The 22022-nt window shown below is 62.0% G+C and overlaps 1 protein-coding gene across 3 annotated transcripts; it reads left to right on the top strand.

The window, feature by feature from the left end:
• Positions 1–20754, top strand: ATG2A (autophagy related 2A). 3 transcript variants are annotated; one of them, XM_036861409.1, is made up of 41 exons: positions 1–268; positions 2403–2565; positions 2691–2843; positions 2985–3087; positions 3494–3629; positions 3778–3876; positions 4165–4261; positions 4350–4514; positions 4619–4759; positions 5297–5534; positions 5620–5764; positions 5863–5955; positions 6413–6571; positions 6682–6925; positions 7284–7380; positions 7506–7662; positions 8339–8481; positions 8562–8701; positions 8787–8944; positions 9408–9558; positions 9695–9894; positions 9999–10079; positions 10278–10384; positions 10472–10564; positions 12596–12666; positions 12891–12967; positions 13509–13673; positions 13821–13947; positions 14034–14248; positions 14777–14985; positions 15249–15384; positions 16801–17001; positions 17226–17327; positions 17412–17496; positions 17595–17730; positions 17817–17889; positions 18064–18146; positions 18383–18504; positions 18647–18801; positions 19861–20013; positions 20106–20754. In XM_036861409.1, the coding sequence occupies exons 1-41, from the start codon at positions 98–100 to the stop codon at positions 20340–20342; spliced, it is 5781 nt and encodes a 1926-aa protein (XP_036717304.1). In that variant the 5' UTR covers positions 1–97; the 3' UTR covers positions 20343–20754. The 3 variants fall into 3 exon arrangements, with proteins under 3 accessions (XP_036717304.1, XP_036717302.1, XP_036717305.1); XM_036861407.1 differs by having other exon boundaries at positions 13509–13679; XM_036861410.1 differs by lacking the exon at positions 2403–2565 and having other exon boundaries at positions 13509–13679.
• Positions 20755–22022: the final 1268 nt, after the last annotated feature.

The following is a 22022-nucleotide window of genomic DNA, read 5'->3' as shown; positions in this document are numbered from 1 at the left end:
CGGCGGGGTGAGCCGGGGGCTCTAGTGAACAGCGCAACCGGACGGGGAACGCCGGCGGGCGGCGAGTGGAGGCGGCCCGGGCCCGGCGGTCTCCGAGATGTCACGATGGCTATGGCCGTGGTCGAACTGTGTGAAAGAGCGGGTCTGCCGCTACTTGCTGCACCACTACTTGGGTCACTTCTTCCAGGAGCACCTCAGCCTGGACCAGCTAAGCCTCGATCTGTACAAGGGCAGCGTTGTCCTGCGGGATATACACCTGGAGATCTGGGTGAGGATCCAGGCCCGAGCCCTGGAAGGGTGTGACTGGGGGGCGCAGCATCCTGAGGCTCCCTGCGAAAGGGTCGGACTAGGGGACCAGGCACCGGAGTGGAGAGGCCTTGGGCGTCCGGCCCTTTCCAGGGGTCAGCTGATCGCCTCCAGAGCCAGAAGCTGGACAGAAGGGGCCCCTGCCTCTGCTTCACAGGAGGAGAAACTGAAGCTGGGGAGCAGGATGTCACTTGTCTGGAGAATGCCAGAATTAGTGTATCAAATTGGGGGCCTGAGTTGAGCGTGGTGCCAAGGGGCTAAGGAGAGGGTGAGGAGGAACCTCGGAAACTAGGGGGCTCTGGTGGGACCAGGCCAGGGAAGTGACAGAGTTGGGGCATACAGCTGGTTAGGGAAGTCTAGCAGGGGTCCAGGGCCCTGCTGTGGGCACCTGTGGGAAAGGTGCCCTGACCTCCTGACCCCACGACCCTGGCTCGGTGGGTGGCGTTCATCTCCGGATATGGATGTCAACAACCGCGTCAGCACCCCTGTTGATCAACACGTTGTGTGACTGCCACTACTGCCTACTTCCTGCTTGTAGGAGAGTGGGATGGACTGAATGGGTGTTTGGGGAGGAGCTTGGGCATCAGCATCCCCACCTAGAGGAAAGCCCTCGAGGAAAGATGGAGAGATCTGGCCTTAGGCAGAGAGGAGAGAGATGCTGGCAAAGCGGAGAGGAATAAGCTCTGGGTCAGAGGCCTGCGGCTGGGGGCAGTGAGGAGCTGTGTCTCACGGTTCAGCTGACCTGGGAAGTTGCAAAGGAGCCACCAGTTAGAGGCGCCAGACCAGGGCTGGCACTGGGTCAACCCTCCAGTCCAGAGCAACAGAGGTGGGCATGGGGACAGGGGCTTCTCAGTTTTCTGGGGGAGTAGACAGGGTGCCTGGCCTCAATACAGTCTGGGCAGGAAAAGCTGGGCTTTAGGGTAGACCAGGTCTTCCTGAGCAAACGTGGGGTAGGCGGAGACCCCTGAGCCCAGACTTGGTGGCACCTCTTGCCTGTGAATCCCAGTGGGGGAGACCTTTTCTGACCTCTGACCTCAGCCTCTTAGGCTGGCTCAGACCTCTAGGCTGCCTTTCTATACTTCCACCCGCCCTGCCCTCTGGTTGGGGATTTGAATTGGCTCCTAGCTAGGCTGCTTTCCTGCCTGGCCTCCAGGGAGGAGTTGGGCCCTGTTGGAATGCAAGTGCTTTCCCAGTATGCCCGCCCTTCTCCAAGCTGCCAGGCCTGCAGCCCCTCCCTTGCAGACCCCCAAAGAAGCCCAGTGCCTGGGTCTCAGTCTCAGTTCCCATAGTACACTGGGTGACTAGGCTAGTCCCTTCTCTTTAGGCCTCAAGTTTCCCCATCTGTGGATCTGTAGGTGAGGAATTTGCGTGTGATATCTGTGGGCCTTCTAGCTCTGCCGTGTATTTCATTCATGGATCCAACAAGTGTTTACTGAGGCCCTCTCTGGGTGGCGCCACACAGAGCACCTGGAGTCACACAGAGAAGGCAGGTGGGCTCCTGCCCTCAGGGAGCTCCCAGACTGGTGGGGGGGCTGCTCCCCTATTTGTAACCAGGGGCTCTAGCCTTGTGCCTCAGAGAGAGTACAGCTACCCCAAGTGTTTGGAGTTGGGGGGCCCCCTCCAGCTCAGGTCAACCCCCTGCCTGCCTGTCCTGGACACTCCCCTTAAACTCCACGCTCGCCCAGATAATGTGGGCTGCCGCTGCTCTCTCTGCCAGGCCTTTGCATGTGCTGTGCCCACGCCTGAAACCCTACGCTCCATCCCCTCTGCCTGGCTCCCTCCTCTTTGTCCTTCAGCTCTCCCCTCCTCTGGTTTGAAAGACTGGGCACATTGGACTCTATGGTAATAGGGCGGGCCAAGAGGAGGGGTCAGTGGAGCCAAGAGGAGGGGTCAGTTGAGCCAAGAGGAGGGGTCATTTGAGCCAAGGTAGGATTTTGTAGGTAGCATGTGGACGGAGAGGGGGACGGACAGGGGGATGGACAGGGGGAGCGAGGGTGCTCTCCAAGGTGGAAGAGCCAGGCAAGGATTGCAGCAGCCAGGGAGACGGCTGGGTGTGGGGCTTCCCTGAGCTGGCTTTGTCTCCTGCCTGCTCCCAGTCTGTGAATGAGGTGCTGGAGTCCACGGAGTCGCCACTGGAGCTGGTGGAAGGCTTCGTGGGCTCTATCGAGGTGGCCGTGCCCTGGGCCGCGCTACTCACCGACCACTGCACCGTGCACGTGTCAGGCCTCCAGCTCACCTTACAGCCCCGCCAGGGCCCGGGTGAGGGCAGAGCAAAGCTGGGGCGGGGGTAGGGGTGGCGGTGGGGGAGCAGGCGGTGCGAGTGGGCCTGGGCACCCAGGAGCTGACTGGGCCTGCCAGCCCTGAGACCCTCTTCCTACCTGCAGGGCCGGGAGCTGCCGACTCACAGAGCTGGGCCTCGTGCATGACCACGAGCATGCAGCTGGCCCAGGAGTGCCTGCGGGATGGGCCGCCCGAGCCCTCTGAGCCACCACAGCCCCTGGAAGGACTGGAGATGTTTGCCCAGACCATTGAGACTGGTGAGCAGGCCCCGCCCAGCCGCTGTGCCCCTCCGTGGCCCGCAGGGCAAAGGCCTCAGACAGCACCCTGCCGTCTGACAGGGAAACTCTTGTCTGGCCCTTGCTGCTCTGCCTGACCTGAGACCCCTCCCCACCCCTCAGTACTGCGAAGGATCAAGGTGACCTTCTTGGATACTGTCGTGAGGGTGGAGCACTCGCCCGGTGATGGGGAGCGTGGCGTGGCAGTGGAAGCCCACGTGCAAAGGTAGGGGCAGGCTGAGCTTGGGGGGGGGGGGGGCTGGCGTGAGGAAGAGGGGGAGTGAGGGGCTGCTGAGTGGCCCTGGCCCCGCCTGCACCCCCAGCCTGGGCTCCTGGGAAGTGTCAGGGCAAGTCTGGGTGGGCCTGGGCTGTGGCCGGGGTAGGGGGCGGCGAACTGTGTTGTGAGCCTGGAGTGGTGTCCCTGGGCCAAGTGGTAGAGGCCAAGGGTAGCTGGGCCCCCGGGATCAGGTGACACGCTGAGGGTCTGAGGAGCAATGGCCGCGGAGGTCCAGGATGGCCTGGCTATGATGGGACGGCTCCGCAGGCCAGGCTTCACTGACCCCAGACTCCTAGAACAGAATGCTGCGTGGGGAGAGGGTGGCCTGGGCAGGAGCTGATCCTACACTCCCCAGACTAGAGTACTGCGATGAGGCAGTGCGAGACCCAAGCCAGGCACCGCCAGTGGATGTGCACCAGCCCCCTGCCTTCCTCCACAAGCTGCTGCAGCTGGCGGGGGTCCGCCTGCACTTCGAGGAGCTCCGCCCACAGGTGGGCCGACTCTGGTCCTCGCAGTCTCTTTCTCCTTCTAATCCCTGTCCTCTCTGGCCCTTGACCCACCTGCCCCTCTCCCTCCCTTCTGACCATCTTTGGCTGCATCTTTTCACCCCCTCCCCTCCCATGTCTTCTTGTCTCCCAGGAAGGACCCCCAGAGCCTCCTTTGCAGATTGGCAGCTGCTCAGGGTGCCTGGAGCTGACAGTGAAACTGAAGCAAAATGAGGCCTTCCCAGGCCCCAAGGTGGGTCTCCAGGCCCCTGGGGAGGAGGGAGTGTGCCGCATCTCAGGATCCTCCTCAGCAATGCTGATCTTCCCTGGGACGGAGCGGGGTCGTAGAGTGGGGGAAATTACTGCCTTCTAGGCAAGTGGAGAAACTGAGGCTCAGAGTGGTCAAGTTGGAGCCAGGGTCACACAGCTAGTTGGTGGCAGAGCTTAGCCTGGCCACTGGCATCCTGCCTCCTCAGGGTGAGGGCACGTGGGTGGCGGCGGTGGCTGGCGTAGGCTCCATGGTTGCTTCCTCCGCCCCCAGCTGGAGGTGTGTGGGCAGCTGAGCTCCCTGCACCTGCTCCTGACCCCGCGGCAGCTCCAGCAGCTTCAGGAACTGCTTGGTGCGCTGAGCCTTGCAGGTGAGGCCTCTGGGCGGTCCAGGCAGTGGGGTGGCTGGGAAGGCACCGGCCAGACTGGACTGACACAAGGAAGTGTCCTCCCCTGTAGACCCCGAGGGCCTGGTCGACAAGCTGAACAAGAGCCGCCCACTAGGTGCTGAAGATCTGTGGCTGATTGAACAGGATCTGAATCAGCAGCTGCAGGCGGGGACTGTAGCTGAGCCCCTCGGCTCAGACCCCCTTTCGAACCCCCTTGTCAACTTGGAGAGCACTGGTGGGTGTGGAGCCAGAGCCAGCAATTGGCGGGGTGTCTACTGTGGGCGCGGGAGTCAGGGGGCTGAGCCCGGCTGTCTCTGACCCCCTTCCTCTGGCCCACAGACCTCTTCTTCTCCATGGCGGGCCTCACAAGCAGTGTGGCCTCAGCGCTGTCTGAGCTCTCCCTCTCCGATGTAGACCTGGGCACCTCTGTGCACAGCAACGTGGCCTCCCACCGGCTCTCTGCTCAGGGCCCCCCAACCGGTGAGTCCTCCAGGGGCAGGAAGAGCTGGAAGAAGGCTTGGCGCCGGTGTCATCTTTGCTACGTGCATGTGGGAGGCCTCCAGCGCTGCCTGGAGGTCCACCGTTGGTGACTTGGTTCCGTGGGAACGCTCAGGGGAGGTGGCGATGCGATGGACAGAACCTGGGTTTCGGAGTTAGTGACCTTGGGCCAAGCACGTAAACTCAGTTTCCCCTTCCATAAAAAAGGGATAAGATCTGACCCTGCCAGGCTGCACGTTTGGGCTGATGTTTATTGAGAGATTGCAAGTGTCAGGTACTGAGTAAGTGCTTCGTCACCTCCAGTTCTTCCAGCTTCCTTGAGCGGGTTGAACTGAGCGTGGACTCAGTGTCTGGCATAATAAGGCTTCACGTCACCCGTGCCTGGCCAAGCCCCTGGCCAGAGTCACAATCCAGCTAGGCCAGGGCTTCTCCTGGCCCCTAGCCCAGTGTCTGACTGTCACTTTACCTGGGATGCCCATGAGCTCTGGGGAGCCTCTGGTGAAGCCTTTGTCCTCTCAGGCAAGACAGCCCCTGCACCCCCCTTGAACACCCTGCGCCCCGACTCGCTGCTGAAGATGACCTTGGGGGGTGTGACCCTGACCTTGCTTCAGACATCTGCCCCGTCTTCCGGACCACCTGACCTCACCACCCACTTTTTTGCGGAGTTCGATGCCACCAAGGATGGGTCCTTCGGCTCCCATGAGTTCTACCATCTCCGACCGCGCTTCCAGAGGGCCTGTCCCTGTAGCCACGTCCGGTACAAGCCCAAGGCGGGCCTGAACTAGAGGGGACTCCCTGAGCCCCTGAAGCCCACCTTCTGAGGCCCAGCTTCTTCCCCATAGGCTAACGGGTGCCGCTGTACAGCTTTCCTGGGAGCTGAGGACAAGTAGGGGCCGGCGGATCACCAGCACGGAAGTGCACTTCGGGCAGCTGGAGGTGCTGGAGTGTCTATGGCCCAGGGGCACTTCGGAGCCTGAGTACACAGAGGTGAGGGCCGAGAGCCAGTGTGTGCACGGCAGGGCCTAGAGGTGAGGGTGGGCTTGGGGGCTCGGCCTGACGCTGTCGTCTCCCATGTCCCGCCCCAGGTCCTGAGCTTCCCCGGCAGCCTGCGACCCCAGGCCTCAGCTCAGCCTTGCGCTCACCTGCGCCACACGCAGACCCTGCGCCGGCTGCCCAAGGTAACCCACGCTACTCCAGGCCCAGGGGCCCTTGGCTGTTTCCCATGGTGTATTGCCCCCCACCGGCCTCCCCTGGTGCCTCCCTGCTCCCACCCTCCACCCCCCTTACCTGTGCTCAAACCAGAGCACACCTCCCCATCCTGGAGCCCTTGAGTACTTCCGGGCCATATACGTGCCATTCTCTTAGCCCCTCTCCTGGCTCGCCTTGGCAAGCCCCTGCCAGCCTCCAGGGCTGGGGGTGGTAAGTATTGGGTGGTTTCCGTTAAACGAGCTTGGTCGTCTGCCCCGAGCAGGCGGTGAAGGTCTCCCCATCCCCTCCTGGGCTCCTCACCCAAGCTCTTCTCCTCACAGCTTGGGAGGGCTCTGTGTCCTTTCTGTTTTCGCTCAAGGGGAACCCTGCCCATCCTGCCCTCGCCCACCCCACAGCCCTCGCTGACCTGAGCACCCTCACCCTCAGAGCCGGCCCCGGCGCCCAACTGCCTGCCATTGTCACTCAGAACTGGCCCTGGACCTGGCCGACTTCCAGGCAGATGTGGAGCTGGGGGCCCTGGACCGGCTCGCTGCCCTGCTGCACCAGGCCACCACACCCCCTCCCGAGCAGCCGGCTGGCCTGCTGGTGAGATGCGCAGCCAGGGAGGAGAGCAGGGCGCGGGCCCTCTGGCTCTCGGCCACAGTTGGGTGGGGGCGGGGGGGCCAGCAGCAGCTCTGACTGCCCGCCTCCCACAGACAGAGCCCCCGCCAGCAGCTCAGCAGCATGCAGTGGTGCGGCTCTCGGCACCCCGCGCCACGCTGCAGCTGCGCTTCCCCATCGCTGACCTGCGGCCTGAGCGGGACCCCTGGGTGGGCGGGGCCGTGCGGGCCGAGCAGCTGCGCCTGGAGCTGACTGAGCCCCAGTTCCGGTCAGAGCTGAGCAGTGGGCCTGGCCCCCCAGCCCCCACCCGCCTGGAACTCACCTGCTCCGACCTCCATGGTAAGACCCCCCCCCAGGAGACAACCCCTTGGGCAGGGGGGCTCAGGCCTCTAGGAGAGGTGGGCTTGGGGCCACGGAAGGGGCTGGGTCACGATGGGGGCAGACCCTGGTCCAGACCTCATCTGCTTCGTGAGGCACCAGCACTGCGTATCCCTGGGCTCCTCTGGGCAGCGGGCAGAGTGGGCCGTTTATCCCCGGGCCGCTGCAGACTGTGGGTGCGAGGGAGAGCACAGGTCTGTACACAATAAAACACAGTTGTCATGGTGGGGCTCCAGGCCCCCACTGACCCACCTGGCATTGAGGAAGAAATGGGGAAAGGTGGCAGTGACAACCCCCCGCCCCTCCCCATCCCCTCCAGTCACCTACGAAGACGGAGAGAAGCCACCTGTCCCCTGCCTGCGGGTCTCCAAAGCCCTGGATCCCACGAGCCCTGGGCACAAGTACTTCCTGCCCCAGTAAGTTGGGGCTCTGGGAGGAGCAGACAGGAGAGGAGGGCTTTGCTACTGAGGGCAGTGGGAGGCCACTTGGGACCAGGGGCTGGGGGGCCCTGCAGGCCAGTGACAGGCCTGTGCCCTGGCAGGGTAGTGGTGACCCTGAATCCCCAGCTCAGCGCACAGTGGGAAGTGATCCCGGAGAAGGGAGAGGAGCTGGAGTTGTCGGCCGAGAATCTGTGCGAGCTTCGGGAGCCTGAGCCCTCACCCTTCTCCTCCAAAAGGACCATGTACGAGACGGAAGAGGTGAGGTACAAGGCCTTTGGGGTCTCACGGGAGCCACTTGGTGGCTCTGGATTAGGGGGACAAGACCACATGGGGCACCAGAAAATGTGAACCAGCACCAGTGAGAATTTCATTTCTTCCATTGTCTGTGGTCAGTGGGGAGTCTCAGGGGGCCCAAGAGTGAGGGCAGCGCCTAAGGGACATGGGCCCTCGGTGGGGAAGATCATGACCCCGTCCCATCAGCCATTTATCATCAGGGTACATTTGGGCCTCAGGATCCTCTTCTCTGAAGGTGATGAGGGTTGAGTGAGAGGTAGTTAGGGGCCTGGCCTCTGGGCCAAACGACCTGGGTTCGAATCCAGCTTCTGCCACTCAGTGGCTGTGTCATCTGGGGAAGCTGTCTAACCTCTTGGAGAGTTACTTACAGATGAGTTTCCTCATCTGGAAAGCGGGTATAATGACTTGTCTCATGGGCCTGTTGTGAGGATAAAGGGTGAACACAAACGAGGCCCTTGGAGCAGGGTTTGCCTGCAGTCAGCGCCTCAGACAAGATGGCTGTCATACATCCCAGCAGAGAAGGGCTCATGTGAATGAATGAATGAATGATAGGAGTTCAGGAAGCAGACCTGGGTCTGGTTCTAAGGCCGGCAGCAGGTCCTGACATCTCTCGCATCCCCTTCCCTGCTCCCCCACCTAGATGGTGATTCCTGGAGACCCTGAGGAAATGAGGACCTTTCAGAGCCGGGCCCTGGCGCTGTCCCGCTGCAGCCTGGAAGTGGTCCTGCCCGGCGCCCACGTCTTCCTGCCCAGCAAGGAGGTCTACGAGAGCCTCTACAACAGGTGGCGACGTGGGCAGGGCAGGGGGTGGCAAGGGGCTGGGCCGGACCTCCCTCACCGCTGTGGTCCAACTGCCCTCTCAGGATCAACAACGACCTGCTCATGTGGGAGCCCGCGGACCTGCTTCCCACCCCCGCCCCTGCCACTCGCCCCACTGGCTTCCCAGATGCCTCGGGCTTCTGGCACGACAGCTTCAAGATGTGCAAGTCTGCCTTCAAGCTGGGTAGGAGGGGCGCCCTGGTGGGGCCCTGCGGCCGGGGCAGCTCTCCCAATTCTCCTTCCCACTCGGCTCCTTGCTCTCCCCCCAGACTCGGACTCGGATGACGAGGACACCCACTTCTCAGTGGGGGCATCAGGCACCCCCCAGCGCCTTGCCCCTGAGTCCCAGAGCCCTCACTCCCAGAGTACCTTCTCTACACTGGTGACGGTGCTAAAGGGTCGGATCACGGCCCACTGTGAGACCAAGGTGAGCACAGCCCAGGGGAGGTGAGCCCCTGACTCCAGAGCCCCCACTGGCAGGAGAACAAGGCCGGTATGAGCAGCTCCAAGCGGGGAATGTGGGAGACAGAGCCCCCACCGGGGGCCGAGTGTGGCCTGTCCAGCCAGTAGCACCCACCCGCCACCCACTGACCCACCCATGCCACCCCACCCATCCCATCACGCCCCGTCAGCCACTCACTAGCACCTGCTATACGTTCGGTACCATGCCAGGGGTCCGAATGGACACCACCTGATGCCCGGAGGTAGGCAGGGCAGGGATGACCCTTCCCCTCTGGCAAGAGAGAAGGTGCTGCTCCGGACCTCCAGCGCTCTGGGTAGAGGCTGGAGCCGACCCTAGTCAGGCCCGGGCTCCGAGAGGCGCCCTCACCCCTGAGGGTGTGCAGGCTGCTGAGTGTAGCTGGTGGGGCCGAGCCACATGCTGCCTGCAGGACGAGTGCGGGAAGCGGCTGGAGGCCACGCACGGGGAGCTGGTGCTGGACATGGAACAAGGCACCGTCTTCAGCGTCTCCCAGTACCGAGGCCAGCCGGGACTCGGCTACTTCTGCCTGGAAGCTGAAAAGGCGACACTCTACCACCGAGGTGTGAGGGCTGGGGGCCAGTCGCCATGGGGTCTCTAGGGTACATGGGCAGGGGTGGTCTTTCAGGAGGGATGTGTGCCCTGGGTGGAGTGGGTGAACGGCCAGCTTGGCAGGGAGCTCACCAGATGCCTCCTCAGCGGCTGTGGATGACTACCTGCTGCCCAGTCGCCTGGAGGTGCCCACCTTTGCTCCTCCGGCCCAGCTGGCCCGAACCATCTACCCGTCGGAGGAAGGGATGACTGAGCAAGGAGGCTTGGGCCGCAAAGGCCAGGGCCGGGGCCCCCACATGCTGTCCACCGCGGTGCGCATCCAACTGGACCCTCACAGGAACATCAAGGTACAGCCGCGCCTGCTTCTGGCCCACCTGTTTGGCCCGGGCCACTGCCTCCCTGGTGCCTGGAGGGCTGGGCTGCCGCCATGCTGACTGTGCCCTGCCCCCAGGAGTTCCTGGTGACACTGCGGCTGCACAGAGCCACCCTGCGCCACTACATGGCCCTGCCAGAACAGAGCTGGCACTCCCAGGTGAGGGAGGGTAGCGTGGGGGGCGTGGGCTGGGCCAGAGCTGACCTTGGACTGGAGCTGACTTCTGGGTGGAGCCCCTGGGCAAGGGTGTGACAGACAGCTGATGGGCAGCAACTGGGGAGCTGTGCTGGGGTTGGGGGGGTTGAGGAAGAAAGAGACCCCCTCCTCCCCCTGTCCCTTTCACTCTGGCCCCCAAAGCTGTTGGAGTTCTTAGATGTCCTGGATGACCCAGTGCTGGGCTACCTGCCTCCAACGGTCATTACCATCCTACATGTACACCTGTTCTCCTGTGCCGTGGACTACAGGTACCCAGGCTCAGGGGGCTGGGGGCCGGGGGCTGGGGCCCCTGTGTAAGGAGCCTGCCCCAACCCAAATGTGACCCACCCCTCCAGGCCCCTCTACCTCCCCGTACGTGTCCTTGTCACTGCTGAGACCTTCACCCTCTCCAGCAACATCGTCATGGACACCTCTACCTTCCTGCTCAGGTATGCAGCTCCCCCCGCCGAGCTCCCTATCCATCCCACCCCAAGTTGGCTGCAGCTGCCACTCCCCCAGGGTCCTGTGTACCTGCTATACATCCTCAGGCCAGTCTGAGCCTTTCTGGACATTTAGGTGATCCCTCCCTGGGGAACAAGATTGGGTTTCACCTTCCCAGAGTCAGTCAGACCTTCAAATCAGAGCCTTAAAGGTGTTGGAGCTCTCTGACCTGATCATCTCACTTCTGGTGGTTGTCCTCAGGATAGAAGGATAAGAAAGGTAGAATATAATGCCTCTGTAGTATAATTTAAAATAGTCAAAAGTTGTAAACAACTTAAATGCCCCCAAATTATGACCTCAGTCAGTAAGCGTGGCCCACTCAACCATTAAAGTCAAATTTAAGAATAACATTGAAAAATATGGGGAAATGCCATAGTACAATATTTATATATAGATATAAAACTATATATATATATATTTTTAAAGATTTTTGGGGGTGTGTTTTATGCATCTCTGTGTGGCTTCATAGAAAAGACAGGATGGAGATGTACAGTTGTCCCTTGGTATCCCACAGGGGATTGGTTCCAGGACCCCTCGTGGATACCAAAATCCAGGGGCGCTCAAGTCACATATAAAAGGGTGCAATATTTGCATATAACCCATGCACATCCTCCCATATACTTTTTTTTTTTAATTTATTTATTTTATTTATTTATTTTTGGCTGCGTTGGGTCTTTGTTGCTGCACGCGGGCTTTCTCTAGTTGTGGCGAGCGGGGGGCTACTCTTTGTGGTGTGCTACTCATTGCAGTGGCTTCTCTTGTTGCGGAGCACGGGCTCTAGGCGCACGGGCTTCATTAGTTGTGGCACGTGGGCTTAGTAGTTGTGGCTCACGGGCTCTAGAGTGCAGGCTCAGTAGTTGTGGCGCACGGGCTTAGTTGCTCCGCGGCATGTGGGATCTGCCTGGACCAGGGCTCGAACCCGTGTTCACTGCATTGGCAGGCGGATTCTTAACCACTGCGCCAGCAGGGAAGTCCCTCCCATATACTTTAAATCGTCTCTAGATTGCTTAATAATACCCAACACAATGTATATGCTATGTAAGTGGTTGCCAGCACATGACAAATTCAAGTTTTGCTTTTGGGAACTTTCTGGATTTTTAAAAAAATATTTTTGATCCGCGGTTGGTTGAATCCTCAGAAGCAGAACCTGCAGATATGGAGGGCTGACTGTATAAGGTCCTTTTCTCAGAATTTGGGATTAGCTATATTTTTTAAATATTTGAAAGGAGCTTATGTTAGGTTGCCATTAAAATAAGGACTTATTTTAAAAGAACAATGCAGGGCTTCCCTGGTGGCGCAGTGGTTGAGAATCTGCCTGCCAATGCAGGGGACACGGGTTGGAGCCCTGGTCTGGGAAGATCCCACATGCCGCAGAGCAACTAGGCCCGTGAGCCACAATTGCTGAGCCTGTGCGTCTGGAGCCTGTGCTCCGCAAAAAGAGAGGCCCGCGCACCACGATGAAGAGTGGCCCCCACTTGCCGCAACTAGAGAAAGCCCTCGCACATGAAACGAAGACCCAACACAGCCATAAATAAATAAATAAATTTTAAAAACCCACAGTTAAAAAAAAAAAAAATAGATGTAACACTCAAGATTTCAGCTTTAAAAAAAAAAAAAAAAAAAAAAAAAAAGAACAATGCAGGCTGTAGGGGGAAAACAAGACATTTCCCTCCCAGGGCTGCTATGAGGCCCAGGTGAGGTGGAGAAGCTGGAAGTTTTTGGAGAAAGAGAAATGCTGCCCGGTTGCTTCGAGTGCCTGTTGTCTGGGCCTGTGGTACAAGACTCCAGGCCCAGTCTGCCCCCCGTACAGACAAGAACACCGAGGCCAGAGAAGACCCAGCACTAGTTTCTTGTGGGCTTGGGACCCCCTGTTGGTGCCCCCTCTGCTTGTCTCTATGAGCGAGCCCCACCCCTGCCAGCTCCATCGGAGCTGCCGCCTGCAGCGGCTCCCGGCCCTTCTCAGCCCCGTTCCCCCCCAGGTTCATCCTCGACGACTCCGCCTTGTACCTGTCCGACAAGTGTGAGATGGAGACCCTGGATCTGCGGCGAGGTGGGCAGGGCCTGGACTGGGCTCCCTCCCCTCTGAGGGGCTGTGGCCCCCGGCCATACCCAGAGCAGCCCGCTGTCCTCACCCAGCTGCTGGCCAGGTTCTCAGCGCCCACGCACATGTGCACGCACACAAGGGCTGCACCCAGATAAACCCTAGATTCTCCCGGTGGGGCCAGGGGCTGGGTAGGAGGAGGCAACGGGAGCCTCTCCTGCCTTCTGCCTCAGATTATGTCTGTGTCTTGGACGTCGACCTTCTGGAGCTCGTGATCAAAACCTGGAAGGGGAGCACTGAGGACAAACTGGTGAGTGTGGCTGTCGCCCAGGGTCCCCCAGAGCCAGAGCAGGTACCGGGCAAGGGAGCCTTCGGGGGATCACTTTTCCCCACGCACCGTCCCTCTCTTTCTGCTCCCTGGGCCTGGGCTCAGGTCCCAGTCACTGCCAGCCCTTCCCTGTGGTTACTGGCCCTCCTGGGAAGGGCCAGACCTTTGGTGGACATCCCTCCATATGAACCCTGCCAGCAGAGGGCAGCTGTAGCCACGATAAAGCAGGGCCTCAGGAGTCAGCCTTTCTGGGTCCCCGGTTTCCTTATCTGTAAAAGGGAGATCCCAGGCCCCGCCTCACTGGAGACTGGGCGCTCAAAGTCCTTCACACGGGAGTGCACTCTTGCTTCCCCAGGCGGCCCTGGGCGAAGCCCCTTTTACTCTCTAGGCTCAGTTTGCCCATGTGTTCAAAGGGTAGTTGGCTGACCGCCCCAGGCTGACCGCCCCAGGGGAGACCTGGCCCAGTCCTGTCTAAGTCCGGTGGGGCTAGAACCCGGGCTGATACCCGCCCCCAACCTCGCAGAGCCAGCCACTCTTCGAGCTGCGCTGCTCCAACAATGTGATGCACGTGCATAGCTGTGCTGACTCCTGCGCCCTGCTGGTCAACCTGCTCCAGTACGTGATGAGTGAGGGCGACCTGCACCCCCCTCCCCGGCCCCCCAGCCCCACAGAGATCGCCGGCCAGAAGGTACAGGTGAGGCCTGGCCGTACAGGCCACCAGAGCTCTGCCCAGCCCCCTCCCCGCCATGGCCCCCAGGGACCCGGTGATGGGGGAGCCCTGGGGCCCCCCCTCCCTCCTGACACGCATTCACCAGTCCTCCCCTGCCTGGCCCAGCTCTCGGAGAGCCCTGCCTCCCTGCCCTCATGCCCCCCAGTGGAGACAGCCCTCATCAACCAGCGGGACCTGACCGACGCCCTCCTGGACACCGAGCGCGGCCTGCGGGAGCTGGCCCAGGCTTCAGGTGGGCTCAGGATGCTTTGGGGCCAGCAGACACAGTCAGACACCCACATCGGGCATCCGCCTAAACCGGCTCTTTCTCCCCCACAGGGAGCCCCTTCTTTCAGGCCTCTCCAGTGTCGGTCTACCTATTCCCAGGTGAACGGAGTGGGGCCCAGCCCCCCTCGCCCCTGGTTGGGGCCCCCACTGGCAGCTTGGGGTCCCACTCAGAGGCCAAAGAAGAGGAGAAGGAAGAGGAGGAGGATGGAGACACTCTGGACAGCGATGAGTTTTGCATCCTTGACGCTCCTGGCCTGGGCATATTGGTGTGTGGTGGGCAGGCTGGGCAGGGGCCTGGAAGAGGGTGGCTCAGTTCTAGGCCCTTCTAGAGCTCCCACTGTGAGAGAGGCAGGAGGTGGTCACTATCAGTGGGGAAGTGGGGTTGGGTCCCTGGGGAGGCAGCCCTCACTCTGGGCTTTGAAGGAGTTGACGGATTTCCAGAGGAAGTGACAAGGCGTGGAGTCCTGGGCAGAGGGACTGGGGCGTTCAAGAGCAGGGAGGGGCAGGAGCAGGGCAGTTAGCGGGAGGGTGAGGAGAGCCACTTGGCTGCAACGGTGCTGGCCTCCTGGCCCCCAAGTGCCAGTGGGAATCATGTCCGAACTCACTGTCACAGGCAAGCAAGACCTGACAGGGCTGGCAGGGGCAAGGGGCACTCAGGCTGCTCGGGATAATCGCCCGTGAGAATCATCTTTTGTGAAAAAGGGGAGAGAGATGTGAGGATGAGGGAAAAACAGGTGGCCTGGGCTGGGCAAAGCTTCTGTGCCCTATATGTTCACTTGGCCTCCTCCCTGCAGCCCCAAGATGGGGAGCCCGTGGTGACACAGCTGCATCCAGACCCCATCATAGTGCAGGACGGGCACTTCTCACAGCCGCTGGGCAGCACGGACCTGCTGCGGGCACCTGCCCACTTCCCAGTGCCCAGCAGTCGTGTGGTGCTGCGTGAGGTCTCCCTTGTCTGGCACCTCTATGGGGGCCGAGACTTTGGCCCCCATCCCGGACACAGGTGAGAAGGAGAGGGCGCAGGTGGCAGCTGTGGCAGTGGGGCCCCCAGGAGATGAGGCCCGGGCTGGGGTCCAGTTCTGACCCTCAGCAGCTGGTAACCTTGAACTAGATACTCACCTTCTGGCCTTAACTCTTCCTCTTCCCTTGCCCCGCCTACCTCCCAGGAGAGGGTCTCTTGCCCCGGGCTGAAAGTCCTGCTCTGATGGGAGGGAATGAGGAAAGGGGCTTCCCCTGAGTCAGCTTGTCCCTTGTTCCTCTTCCCAGGGCAAGAGCAGGCCTCACAGGCCCCAGGAGCTCCCCTTCTCGCTGCTCCGGCCCCAACCGGCCCCAGAACTCCTGGCGTACGCAGGGGGGCAGTGGCAGGCAGCACCATGTCCTCATGGAGATCCAGCTCAGCAAGGTGAGGCCAGCCGGGGTGGGGCACCGAGACAGGCCCTCCTGTCCCTGCTGCTCAGCTAGCACTCATCCACGGGAACTCCTGCGGGCCCCTGGTCCTGTACTAGGTCAACCGCTGCCATGCTGTTCCAGATGCTGGATGTAGCGATGAGCAAAGCAGACGGAAACCCTGCCTTCCTGTCCCTTGTATCATAGTGGAGGGAGCCCAGTAAGACCATATGTACAGACGCTCAAATGTGATAAATGCTCAGGGAACGTAAACAGAGAGGGGGCACAGGGAGTGCTGGGGAGGGCCGGAAAGCCCTCGTGAGAATGTGCCGTTTTGCACAAAGATGTGAGGCCACGGTAAGCCAGGGAGAGGTTTTCAGGCAGAGGGCACAGCGTGAAGGCCGCAAGCTGGGAGCAGTAAGCAGGCCAGCGAGACCGCCTCTGAGCAGGGAGGAGAGCAGTAGGAGACGAGGCCAGAGATCCAACCCACACCAGGCCGCGTAAGGCCCTGTAGACCACGGATGGTTTTGGTTTTTACTAGAGGGACGGTGGAAAGAACCACAGGCTGGGCTGCTGGACTGAATGTGCATGAGGGAGAGAGCAGGCCGGGCTGACCTGAGAACTTGTGCAGGTCAAGTGCCGCTTACTGAGAGTGAGCCCGCACAGACCCACTCCCTGAGCTGGTAAGGGCGCTTGTGCTGAGAGAACTCAGGGGGATGTACTTCGGAGTGGTGGCCGGGGCTCCTTGGACACCCGACGGGCCGGGGAGCCAGTGCCAGTGCCGGGTGAGGGGGAGACAAGGCTGGGGCGAGGACCCGCCAGTGAGGGAGGCTTTGACCTGTCAGGGGCAGGAGAGAGGCCGGTGTACCCCAGGTCAAGGGCAAGGGCTGAGGGTGGGCTTTGGAGGGAGAAGCACGGCCTCGCCAGGCCACAGTGAGGAGCTTGCAGGGCGCCAGGTGGGTGGGCGAACGCTTTACAAAGATCCCTCTGGGTGGGTGGAGAGGGGCTGGAGGGGACGAGCAGGGGGGCCGGGCAGGGGATGGGTGACGGCAGCTCCGAGACCAGGTGCAGCTGTGGCGGTGACAGAAGTGTGGAGGGATTGGAGAGATGTTCTGAGGAAGCAAAACTGACAGCCGTGGTGATAGAGAGATTGCAGGGGGAGGACCGAACCAACGTTTGCACTTAGGGTGATGGGGGACAGGTGCCACTCGGGTGACGGGAAGGCTGGGAGACTGGGGGCAGGTGGATTCTCGGGAGGCAGTCGAGTTCATCGTGGCCGTGGGGGTCTGAAGTGCCTGTGGCACAGCTGTGTGGAGGTGTCCAGGTGGCAGCCGCTGTGGGACTGAGATTGGGCCGGGAGAGGAGGGGCCTGGGGTGAGCCCCCTTCCCTGTCCAGCCCTGCCTGCCGCTCAGGCCCCCGTCCACCCCACAGGTAAGCTTCCAGCATGAGGTGTACCCAGCAGAGCCAGGCCCCGTAGCCCCCGGCAAGGAGCTGGAGGAGCAGCCGCTGTCCCGCCAGGTGTTCATCGTACAGGAGCTTGAGGTCCGAGACCGGCTGGCCTCCTCCCAGATCAACAAATTCCTGTACTTACACACGAGTGAGCGGATGCCACGGCGCACCCACTCCAACATGGTACAGGCCGCCCGCACGGTCCACCCTGAGCAGGGCACACACGCATGCTCGCGTGCACACACGTGCATGTACACATACATCCCCCGGTTGTTTGTGAGCCTGGGAGGGGGGCGGGGCTCAGGTGGGCTTAGCCGAGGGAACAGCATGTGCAGGACCAACTGGGGGAGCAGTAGGGCGGGGGCCTGAGGCCCAGGGGGTGCCCAGAGCTCACCCTCTGCCTGCAGCTCAAGATCAAAGCGCTGCACGTGGCCCCCATGACCAACCTGGGTGGGCCCGAGTGCTGTCTCCGCGTCTCACTGCTGCCCCTGCGGCTCAACGTGGATCAGGTGAGTGGGCTGCGTGGGGGCAGAGCCTGAGGTGAGCCCACTGCCTCCAGGCCTCGGAATCTGACCTGCTCCTTCCCCCGGCAGGATGCTCTGCTCTTCCTCAGGGATTTCTTCACCAGCCTGGCGGCCAGCATCAACCCTGTGGTCCCGGCGGAGACCTCCACTGAAGGTGAGCAGCTGGGCAGGGAGGGGAGGGGAGGGTCCGGGCCTCCTGCCTCACAGCCATGCCTGGGCCCATCCCTGGTCTGTCCCCCGCCTCTCCTCCAGCTCACCCTGAGACCCCAGTCCAGCCCAGCGGCCCCCAGGAAGGGCGACCCGAGGGTGTGGAGACCACCAGCTCCCAGGAGGCCGCAGGCGGTAGACACGGCACCTCCCCTGCTGAGCAGCAGCCCATCTACTTCAGGTAGGGCCTTGGGCTGGGGGCCCCGGGCCAGGCTGCAGCGGGTCCGGCCAGTGACCACAGGACCCCTTTCCCCACTCCCCACCCAGGGAGTTCCGCTTCACGTCCGAGGTGCCCATTTGGCTGGATTACCACGGCAAGCACGTCACCATGGACCAGGTGGTAAGCGGGGCTGTCAGGTCCCCATTCTGCCCAGGTGTGGCCTGCTCTTTGGAGGCCAGGGGGCCAGGGCTGTGTCCAGGCACCATCGGCTACTGTCAGCCTCTAGTGGCTCCTGTGAGCTGGGCGGGTCCCTGGGTCCCATCACGTAAACTCCAACCCCTCCTCCCTCCCCAGGGCACTTTCGCAGGCCTCCTCATAGGCCTGGCCCAGCTCAACTGCTCCGAGCTGAAGCTAAAGCGGCTGTGTTGCCGGCATGGGTGAGCCTCCAGGCCTCTCTCAGGGCCCTTTCTCTGTTCCTGACTGTGGCCTTGGCCAAGACATCACCCCTCTGGGGCCTCAGTTTGTGCTCTGTGAAATGGCCACAGTCAATCCTTCCGTACGGGGCTGGGTGGAGCCATGGGGAATGTTGGGGTGCCTTGGGTCCTCCTGGCCCTGTGACCCCTCAGCGTGTGGCTCTGCCCCACCCCACCCTCCTCTTCTCTCCCCTTCCTAGGCTCCTGGGTGTGGACAAGGTGCTGGGCTATGCTCTCAATGAGTGGCTGCAGGACATCCGAAAGAACCAGTTGCCTGGCTTGCTGGGGGGCGTGGGCCCCATGCATTCTGTTGTCCAGCTCTGTGAGTATCTGACTTTGGGGGCTCTTGAAAATGCCATACTCTTGGGCAGCCTAGAAGCCGCTCTTGGGAATAGGTGGAAGAGTTCCCACAGCAGGGTGGGTGGGGGCAGCCTTGGGCATCTCTGACCACCCCGTCCCCCCAGTCCAAGGGTTCCGGGACCTGCTGTGGCTGCCCATCGAGCAGTACAGGAAGGATGGGCGCCTCATGCGGGGGCTGCAGCGGGGGGCTGCCTCCTTCGGCTCATCCACAGCTTCAGCCGCCTTAGAACTCAGCAACCGGCTGGTGCAGGCTATCCAGGTGAGTGGGCCCCCAGCGTCCAGGCCATGCAGGGCAGGGCGGGTCTGCTCCATGGCGCCCAATTCCATCCCCAAAGCTCTACTGAGGGTAGGCCATCTGGGAATGTGGTATCTTTTGAGGAACAGTCACGGAGAAAAGAGGCCGAGTGACTGGCTTGGGGCCCACCGTGGCTCCCATGTGGAAGGGTGAGTGCCCCCAGGCTTTAGAGCCCACTGGGTCTCTGGTCATGGCTGTGTCCTGAAGGGGAGGGAAGGGGGGTGGCTCTGTTTACCGACAAGAAACTGAGGCCCAGAGACTGGCCCTGGTTCATTCAGGCCTCACGCTCTGCCAGGCCCAGACGGGAAGGCAGGGGGTTATCCTGTGAGCAGTTGCAGTTGAGTGCCCTGGGCTCTGGAGTAGAGGGGGCCGACAGGCAGGTGTTTGTGGTCAGTCCTAGGAGGTGAAGGTGTTTGTGGCCAGTCCTCAGAGGTGAGGAGTGAGCTTGCAGATGCACTGGGGGGTGGGGGCAGGGTCTCTAGAGAGGAGGCTGGAGGGATAAGCAGGCATCTGAGGGCCACCCCCAGGGCATTAAGCTGGGGTGTAGCACAGCCAGGTGGGGAGGTTGGGGGGGAAGGAGTGACACTGGGGGCGAGAGAACAGAGAAGCCAGCGGACAGAGGGTCACACTCAGTGATGGCTTAGTGATCTGTGGGGATGGGGCAGGGGAACCCAGGCTTCTGCCAGGGCCGCCCCTGGAGCTGGCAAGGAGCAGGAGGGGGAAGGCCGTGCGCTGAGCTCAGGCTGCATCTGTGGCACCCCCCAGATGGGCAGGGTGCCAGGTGTGGTGGTCAACAGGAGAGGGGTGGGTGTGGGTCCAGAGGACATTAGGAGAGTCCCCTCAGGAGGCATGCAGTCCACCTGCAGCCCCCTGACCTGGGTGGTGGTGGGAGCTTGGCAGGACCCCAGGAGCGGCACAGTGAAGCACGGATGCGGGGGAGGCAGGGTTTGGGGGGTGGGCTCCCACCCGGTCGTGGGTGCTTAGGCCCCCTCTCCTCATCTGGTGCCCGCCGTGCTCCCCCAGGCCACAGCCGAGACGGTGTATGACATCCTGTCCCCGGCAGCGCCCATCTCGCGCTCCCTGCAGGACAAGCGCTCTGTGCGAAGGCTGCGGAAGGGCCAGCAGCCGGCCGACCTTCGGGAGGGCGTGGCCAAGGCCTACGACACAGTTCGAGAGGTAACGAGGCCCAGCCCTGCTCCCATTCGTCCCACGTCCTCCCCCCCCGCCCCTCCCCCACAGACCCCGGCACTGACCCCCAACCTCCACAGGGCATCCTGGACACAGCTCAGACCATCTGCGAGGTGGCGTCTCGGGGCCATGAACAGAAGGGGCTGACAGGCGCTGTGGGGGGCGTGATCCGCCAGCTGCCCCCAACGGTGGTGAAGCCCCTCATCCTAGCCACAGAGGCCACGTCCAACCTACTGGGGGGGATGCGCAACCAGATCCTCCCTGACGCACACAAGGACCACGCTCTCAAGTGGCGTTTGGACGAGGCCCGGGACTGAGCCCCGGGCACCCGGGACCCCAGGGCGCTTCCTGCCCACCTCGCCTGGCCAGCCCAGTGGCACTTGCTCCCGCACCTCCCGAGAGCTGGGGCCCACAGCTGGATGGGCCAGGCCTTCAGGGGATGGACCGGGAAGGACCCTGATTGGCCCACCCACTGCCAGTCGCCGTGAGAGTGGAGCCTCCCTGCCTGGGCCCTCGGCCCTGCCTCTGCACTTTTCCTCTGGAGAGAAAGGACGCTGCCCCCACCATCACCTGGGCCCACACTGCTGCCTTGTTCCAGGGTGGAGGCTCTCGGACCCTCCATCCTTCTTCCAGGGTGGAGGCTCTCGGATCAGCCAAGTGTCTTTCTGTGTCTCGGGGGGAGATGGGGGAACGGACACCTTGTGGTTCAATGTATTTTTAAGTTCCTTGCGTGTGTGGGTCAGTGTCTGCATGCAGTGGAATAAACTGCCCACCGCCAGCCCCCTCATCCTGTGTACCTGCACTGCCCCAGCCTCAGCCTTGACCTTGACTCGCCCCGTCCCCATCTCTGCACCCAGCGCCTCCCCTGTCACCACCAGAGGCTGCCACACCCTCTCTGCTCACTCAGCAGGTTAACAGTCCACCACCACCCTACCCACCGCCCCTGGCCTAACCCAGTCACCTGCCCACCTCTGCGCTCCTTCCCTTGGCTCCCCTGCCGCTACGCCGGGGGCTCCTCGCCACTCTCCCGGGGGACCACCACCCTGGCCCCACTTCTGGCATGGCAGGCACGGAGTGGAGAGGGGAGGAGGACTGGTCCTTGGAGCCTACCTCACCCAGACCACGTTTCTCGGCCCTATCCCTGAAAGAGCTCAGGATCCTACCCTACCTGGGGCCAGGTGTGAGGTGCGCTGGGAGGATGCTGGACCAGAGTAAAGGGTAGGGCTGTGGAGTGCCCCAGGGAGGCTCAGACTCTGACCTTGTGACCTGAGGCCATGCCCTTGGTCTCTGAGCCTCAGGTCCCTCCTGGTAATCCCTGCCCAGCTGACCCAGGGACCACGAGGGTCAGTGATGCCATTCCTGGAAGGCTGGGCCTTCTGGAGGCTGCTGCTGCCTTCCCTAGCAGGAGCTTTTCAGGTGACTGGAACCTCTGCCCTGGGGTCCCAGCTCCAGGCCACTGGAGGGGGAGGGGCGCTGGGGGCGGCACTGTGGCTGGAAGGGGTCCTGACAGTGATGTTTGCACAGAAACTTACATGGGATGGGGAAATTGCTATTGTCCACCCCCTCCCCCAACACCCGGTACCTTGTTTCTTGTGAACGAGGAAGAAAGGGCTGCTCTGATCATGCCCCTCCCCACCCCGCTCCCCAGTAGCACTGGGCTGAGATGGGAGGGCCTGTGAGGAAACTGAGGGCCAGGTTAAGAGGCATGGACGTAGAGAACCCTCACCTTGCTGGGGTGTCAGCAAAGCCCCCTAGCTCCCCCTTTGTGCGCCTGGTGGCCCCTCCTCAGTGAGGGAGATCTGGGCACCAAGTGAGCAGGGCAGAAGTTTTGTCCTGTGGACCCCAGGGTCCTCACTGCCCACGGTCACACAGTGACGGGGGAGAGGGGTTTTGATGGCTGGGGTCTGATGCCACGCGGAGGGGCAGGCGGGGGCCCAGTCTGATTCTTCCTGGAACCGCCCCACCCTGCCCGAGCACAGTCCAGGGTTTCATGCCCT

Source organism: Balaenoptera musculus, chromosome 8 (genome assembly GCF_009873245.2).
Source record: "Balaenoptera musculus isolate JJ_BM4_2016_0621 chromosome 8, mBalMus1.pri.v3, whole genome shotgun sequence".
In the NCBI taxonomy this organism is placed as follows: Eukaryota; Metazoa; Chordata; class Mammalia; order Artiodactyla; family Balaenopteridae; genus Balaenoptera; species Balaenoptera musculus.
This window is presented reverse-complemented; position numbering and strand designations above follow the sequence as displayed.

Coding starts and splice junctions, on each gene's coding strand:
- ATG2A (XM_036861407.1), top strand. CDS start 98: ATGTCACGATGGCTATGGCCGTGGTCGAACTGTGTGAAAGAGCGGGTC. Junction 10,080..10,277: donor AACAGAGCTGGCACTCCCAG/GTGAGGGAGGGT, acceptor TGGCCCCCAAAG/CTGTTGGAGTTCTTAGATGT. Junction 13,948..14,033: donor GGAGCTGGCCCAGGCTTCAG/GTGGGCTCAGGA, acceptor TCTCCCCCACAG/GGAGCCCCTTCTTTCAGGCC.